This window comes from Sinocyclocheilus anshuiensis, unplaced genomic scaffold, assembly GCF_001515605.1.
Source record: "Sinocyclocheilus anshuiensis isolate Anshui unplaced genomic scaffold, SAMN03320099.WGS_v1.1 scaffold1144, whole genome shotgun sequence".
NCBI lineage: Eukaryota > Metazoa > Chordata > Actinopteri > Cypriniformes > Cyprinidae > Sinocyclocheilus > Sinocyclocheilus anshuiensis.
The window spans coordinates 1,254,849-1,261,550 of record NW_015551101.1 but is presented as its reverse complement, the minus strand read 5'-3'; the positions used below and the strand labels follow the sequence as shown (position 1 = coordinate 1,261,550).

Below are 6,702 nucleotides of genomic sequence, written 5' to 3'. Positions count from 1 at the left end.
TTCAGCAGGCCAGGAAGGCTTTCTTAACTGGAAGATCTAAACCCCTGGACTACAGAATAAAACAACTTCAAAACTTAAAGCAATTCATTAAAGAAAAAACAACAGACATTGCCAATGCCATGAGAAAAGACCTCCATAAGGTGAATCAAAATTGCGATCTCTGCATGTTTTATTTGGATGTCTGTTTGTATTGAACATAATAGCTGTCTTTTCACAGACTGCAAATGCAACACAGCTGTTTGAGATCCTCGGCTTGGAGGGAGAAATCAATCTGGCTGTCAGCAAGCTGGCTGAGTGGGCAGCTGCTCGTCCTGTGAATAAAAACCTTCTCACCATTGCAGATGATGTGTACATACAGCCAGAGCCTCTTGGTGTTGTGCTTGTCATTGGGGCATGGAACTATCCAATAGCAGTTACCCTGCAACCACTTGTTGGTGCCATTGCTGCAGGTAAAGCACAAATCTACTGTTTGTTGAGACTGTCAATATGCCATGTAATTATTACTATGTTTAAAGGTAAAAAAACACCATAAAATATCACAAAAGTAGTCCATACAGCTTAATTGTGCACTATATTTCAAGTCCTCTGAAGCCATACAATTTCTTTATGTGAGGAACAGATGTAGCTATTCACTAATATTCTCTTTATCATATCTGAAAGCTGCCTTTGATCTTTATGTTTCTGTAGGTAATGCTGCAGTTGTGAAACCTTCAGAAGTGAGCTCTCACACAGCCAAAGTTATGGAGCTCCTGCCTCTCTACCTGGACCCTGTAATTCTTCATTCAATGACATTGCCATTTTTAAAATGTCATTTTCATTTTACTTGCTTAATTCTAAGCTTAAAGGGATAGTTCACCCAAAAATGAAAAAAAATTCTGTCAGTAATTACTCGCCCTCATCTCGTTACAAACCCGCAAGACCTTCGTTCATCTTCGGAACACAAATAAAGATATTTTTGATGAAATCCGAGAGCTTTCTGACCCTGCATAGACAGCAACGCAAATGACACGTTCAAGGCCCAGAAAGTTAGTAAGGACATCGTTAAAATGGTCCATGTGACATCAGTGGTTCAGCTGTAATTTTATAAAGCTAGGAGAATACTTTTTGTGCGCACTTTTCTGGCCCTTGAACGTGGTAATTACATTGCTGTCTATGCAGGGTCAGAAAGCTCTCGGATCTAATCAAAAATATCTTAATTTGTGTTCTGAAGATGAACGAAGGTCTTACATGTTTGGAACAACATGAGGATGAGTAATTAATGACAGAATTTTCATTTTTGGGTGAACTATCCCTTTAATTCTACCATCACCATTTCTGTGTTCAGGAGATGTATAAAGTTGTGACAGGAGGGGTTCCAGAGACCCAGGAGCTGCTGAGGCAGCGCTTCGACCACATCTTCTACACCGGGAGCAGCACGGTTGGGAAACTGGTTATGGAAGCTGCAGCTCGTCATCTCACACCAGTGACTTTAGAACTGGGTGGAAAAAGCCCTTGTTATATTGACAAAAATTGTGACATCAGAATTGCCTGCCGGTGAGTCTGCCATGAGTTATATAAACTAACATATAAAAGTATAATAATATATGTAGGGAATAATTGACGACTGGTCATTGAATTATTAGAAGAAAAAAAAAGTTCACCCAAGTTGGTTATCTGGCCACAATGTGAACCAGATATTAGCATTTTTAACAGTCGCGTCTTGCGCATTTTATACCTGCGAACAGCCTTTTACAAATCGCACATGGTACTAATTAACTCAATATTAATGTCAGTGCCTTTGTTTTATTCAAACTTCTTTAAGTACTGGACTAATGCGCAATAACTGGTGGGTAAATTTCCCTCTCCACTTCCTGTAAAGTGATGTATTGATGTTCCCCTATTGATGCTCCCTTCGGATTGGAATCTCACTTAAGTTGGCGGAATACCTGTACCTTGCTAAGTCAACTTCGAAGTCCACTTATGGTCAAATGGAACGCACTTTGTGTCTGTACTGTACGTGTGTGTGTTTGTATAGGAGAGAGAGCGGGAGAAAGAAAGCGTGATTTCAATAAAATTGAAAACGTGGTAATATTTTGTCATTTTTATCCTATTGCTTGTTAATATTTATTCGCTCGGTTAGTGTTTTTGTGGGTGTTGGTTCTTTTGCTGTAATAAGCTGTGAGGACCTTTGATATAACTGAAGTCATTTTGAGAAGTGATATGGAACTCTAATGCAGGCAAGACCTGTTTTGAACCTTTGAAGTAATTAAAATCATAATAATCAACCAATTTCCTCAGTATAATGCTGCTTCCCGATGTTCTTGCATCCTTAGCCGCATCACTTGGGGGAAGTATATGAACTGCGGCCAGACCTGCATTGCACCTGATTACATCCTCTGTGAATCCAACATCCAAGACAAAGTGATTAATGAGATCCAGAAGTGTATCCAGGTTTGTTTACATTTAGATGCTATTGCTCTTTTGACAATGTGACTTTTTGTCCTCATTGTCTTATTTACTTGCAGGAGTTTTATACGAATGACCCCAAGAGCTTTGCAGACTATGGTCGAATTATTAACCAGCGGCATTTTAAGAGGATAATGGCACTTACGGAGGGTAGCACATTGGCTATTGGAGGAGACAGTGATGAATCAGAGTGTTATATTGGTATGCACTCATTTAGCAAAAGTTAAGGAAATACGCAATGCTGTCACGAGTTCATTATTTCCTTTGTGCTTCAGCTCCTACTGTTTTGAGGGATGTGACACCAGGATCTAAAGTGATGCAGGAAGAGATCTTTGGGCCAATTCTACCCATCGTTATTGTTAACGGCTTAAAAGAAGCAATTCAGTTCATCAACGAACGAGAAAAGCCTCTGGCACTCTACATTTTCTCTTCCAGTAAAAAGGTAGAGTGATGCATTATTTCCACCAACAGTAAAACAGCAATTGAACAATTTGTATTTTCTCGCAGGTCATTAAACAGATGATATCAGAGACATCTAGTGGAGCGCTTGTAGCCAATGACTGTCTGGTGCATTTCACCATAAGTGATTTGCCTTTTGGTGGGGTTGGTGAGTATCTTTATTCATTTTTATGGATTTCTAAATCAGCAGAAAAACATTTATTTATTATGTAATTGTATAACAGGGAATAGTGGAACTGGTCGCTACCATGGCAAATACAGTTTCGATCAGCTAAGTCACCTTCGCAGCTGTCTTATTAAGAAGCTGAACATGGAGGGAGTGAATCAGATGCGCTACCCTCCCCATACAACGGAGAAGTTACGCTGGGCCCGTGTTTTACTCTTGAAGCAAGTTAATCTGGCTCGCTGGCGTCAGGTGGCACAGGTTGCTGTGATTGCTGCACTGGCAGCCTTTGTGGTGCAGGTGAGATGTTCCTCCAAATGGGTAAATGTAGTAAATAAGAGCTAAATATAATGTTTCCTACAGGATATTTAATAGTAGGCTGTTTAAAAGTATAATATACTGTCTGCATATACAGTATGTACATTACCATTCAGAAGTTTGGGGTTGGTGATTTTGTTGTTTTGTTTTTGGCTAAAAACTAATATTCTGGAATATTTTTCCAATTTAAAATGTTTTTTATTTTTTTGAGTATTTAAAAATTTAAGTTATTCCTATGATCCAAAGAGCTGAATTTTCAACAACCATTATTCCAGTCTTCAGTGTCACATAATCCTTCAGAAATCATTGTATACTGATTTTTTTTGCTCAAGAAACAATTCTTATGATCAACATTGACAACAGTTGTGCTGCTTAATATTTTGTGGGAACCGTGATACATTTTTCAGGATCATTTGATGAACAGAATGCTCGAAAGAACAGCATTTCAAATTTTGTAAAACAATGTTAAAGTCTTCACTCAGTTTTGATGAATTGTGCATCCTTGTTGAATAAAACTATAAAAGTATTCATTTTCCAGAAGAAAACAAAAACGTATTGACCCATAACTTTAATATTGTAGTGTTTATAATCTTTCTATAATATTTGATGATGTTTGAAGTAGTACTGAAAGCCTCTGTCCCTGTGAAAGGATCACTAGGCAGAAGATTTTTTTCCCCTTTTAATAAAAGTAAGCTGAGCAGCAAGAACATTGCAGCATATGGCCAAGTAGTTTCCGCCTAGCTGGTAGATGGGAAACGTGGTTCCTGTTCATGTCTTTAAATATCTGTTTTATTGTTCCTAGGTAGACTATAAAATAGAAGCCTTTGACCTTTATACTCATTACAATAATCCACTGTCTGATTTAGTCTTAAATGACATTGAATACCCTTGAATTGTCCTCCTATTGTAAAGTATTTCTCATGAAATAGTTTCATTTGTGTTTTGTGCTTTGCAGAGGTTTTTGCGACGATGAGGACAACCTGAAGCTTGTGTCTTTGACCCATCATCTTAGAGGGGTGTTGATGTGATTTCTTGAATATTGAAGATGTTAATATGTCCAGCACTCCTAGTTAAACAGAAGAGCCTCTTATGATCTTGACTCTTTTGAATCAGATGATATAGATTAATGTCTTTATTGTTGCTCGGACTTCTGTTAACAAGTAATAGGCTAATCATATGGTCTGATAGGGACCATAGAACTCTTGGGAATGTTTTATAATAGTTTTAATTCATTAGTCATTAGCAAGCATTATAAAATGAAGTAAAAACACAAATAAGAGTCTAACCACCTGACTTATTTAAAATTAATAAAAGCTACAATAAATTACCCCATGTTCTACTATTAATAGTGTGATTTTGTGCATCATATTGAATAAATGCCATCGCCTGTGGTACTGTACACCCACTTCAGTAGCTCTACTTTAACACTGAAACAAATGCTTTTCAACCGGTGTCTGCAGAGTTAAGAATTACATTAATGTGCAGCATTTTGTTCAAATAGAGACATATTTGTGAATACAAATGTTATAGCTGAGCCACAGAAAATCAGCCACCACTAGATGGCACTAGCCCCAGTCACATGTGCGCATTCCATTGAGTACGGTTTCATAAATGTTACATTGTGTTTTCTTTGTTTCTTTTTGGTTTGACTATTCTCCTCTACTGTAGAAATATAATAAATATGTTTTATTGAACTTATTCTAACTTAACTTGTCTTAAGACACAGAATAGCTTATATTAATTTTGCCAAACAAGAACTTTGTGACGGTACCTTCAACGGCACCTTGTCAGTTACTCCTTCCTAATGTAATGTAAATTAATGGGGGACGTGACATGCTGTAAACTGCGAAAATTAAGTCTCAAAATCCAAATGAACCGAACAAGATCGACTCGAACTAGTATTATTATTATTATTATGCAAAGATGAAGTAGACGATGCTGATTAGCCATCTCCGCACTGCAGTATGAGAGAAATGCACCTTCCATATAGTCCTACAGCATTGCATACGCTGCAGCCTTTTCATTATCAGAATAAAATAGTCAATCAAATATATAGATACACTATAGAATGTAGATACACTGGTTAATTAAAACAGCCCGTAGTACAATCCGTGCCGTTCAGCCTGAGCTCGGGCCAAGCACATAGCCTATTTGCTCATGTGAAGAGGACGATTTTTCATGTGAAGAAGACCATGATATACATTTTTTTTTTGTTTTTTTTTTGGAAAGCTGGTTAGGTACAAAGCCTGGTTTACATAGGCCTAATAAATAATAGTCTGTTGCATTCAAATTCAAATAGCCAACATTGTGAATATGGAAACATTTGGATTCGTGCCAAATGAGAGAGTAAGGAAGGAAGAGGATTATAGGGCCAAACAATAAAAAATAAAAAAACATCTCCAGAATAAAGTCATTAGCCTATAATGCGAGATTAAACTAATTAAATATCCAGAAAAATGTAGAAATAAAATATTGAGAATGAAAATAATTAAATATCGAGAATAAACTCGTTCATCAGTCAACTTCATATTTGCAGCCGACACTGACTCAGAAAACAGTTTAGTAATAAGTAGCCTATGTAAAATATGTTCTAGCTATTTATGCGATCCGCTTGCGCGCGGAATAGGCTATAGCCTATAAACGCTCGTTTAGTAGCTATAGTTTAGTTTAAGTTAATTTAATAATTTAATTAAATATAAACGTGCGATTACTGATGGCTTAAACGAGCGACTATAATGGCCCTTTTAATAACAATAATAATAATACAAGGAAGGAATAACTGACAACGTGCCGTGTACAATCAAGGTCCCATTAAAGATGCCCTGTACTCAGTGAACGGGAAGTGGCATTAGTAAATCAACTGTTTTTTTACACGCTATAGACCAATTATAGGTTTGTAAACATTCAGGATGTGCACGCATCATGGTTGCAGAAAACCCGGGAGAGATAGCCTTTACGGCTAGCGAATTACACGGATACGGTACAAAATAGTTAGGTTTAAAAAGATTATAGATTATATTGATTAGATGTCATTTTCAAAATGTTCTCCGCATATTACAAGAGCTTGTCACCCAGCGATAAGCACTTATTCAACGACATTGACGTTAGAGAGTGGGATAGTCTTACAGATCCGAAACGGGTGACGTTTTTGTGGGCGGAGCCTATCTGGAGGCAGAAACATCTCGGTTAAGTATGTAACCTTGGCGAATGTCTGAAGCCCTTATACCATCACGCCAATTTATTGGCCAATCAGACTAGTGTTTGGTAGCATGAAGCGCCAAAAACCATAGCGCACGGCAAATGTCAGCTGTGGAGTC

At 37.5% G+C, this 6,702-nt stretch overlaps 1 protein-coding gene across 5 annotated transcripts in view; it reads left to right on the top strand.

Annotated features, from left to right (window-relative positions):
• aldh3a2a (aldehyde dehydrogenase 3 family, member A2a) overlaps positions 1 to 4,804 on the top strand; it is a 6,534-nt gene extending 1,730 nt beyond the window's left edge. For all 5 annotated transcript variants that reach the window (XM_016452901.1, XM_016452900.1, XM_016452902.1 and 2 more), the window contains 10 exons: positions 1 to 140; positions 218 to 449; positions 688 to 770; positions 1,325 to 1,533; positions 2,313 to 2,430; positions 2,505 to 2,646; positions 2,721 to 2,887; positions 2,953 to 3,052; positions 3,129 to 3,367; positions 4,341 to 4,804. In XM_016452901.1, the coding sequence (XP_016308387.1) occupies positions 1 to 140; positions 218 to 449; positions 688 to 770; positions 1,325 to 1,533; positions 2,313 to 2,430; positions 2,505 to 2,646; positions 2,721 to 2,887; positions 2,953 to 3,052; positions 3,129 to 3,367; positions 4,341 to 4,358 (1,448 nt within the window). In that variant the 3' untranslated portion in view covers positions 4,359 to 4,804. The remainder of the gene's footprint in view (positions 141 to 217; positions 450 to 687; positions 771 to 1,324; positions 1,534 to 2,312; positions 2,431 to 2,504; positions 2,647 to 2,720; positions 2,888 to 2,952; positions 3,053 to 3,128; positions 3,368 to 4,340) is intronic.
• The last annotated feature ends 1,898 nt before the right edge of the window (positions 4,805 to 6,702 follow it).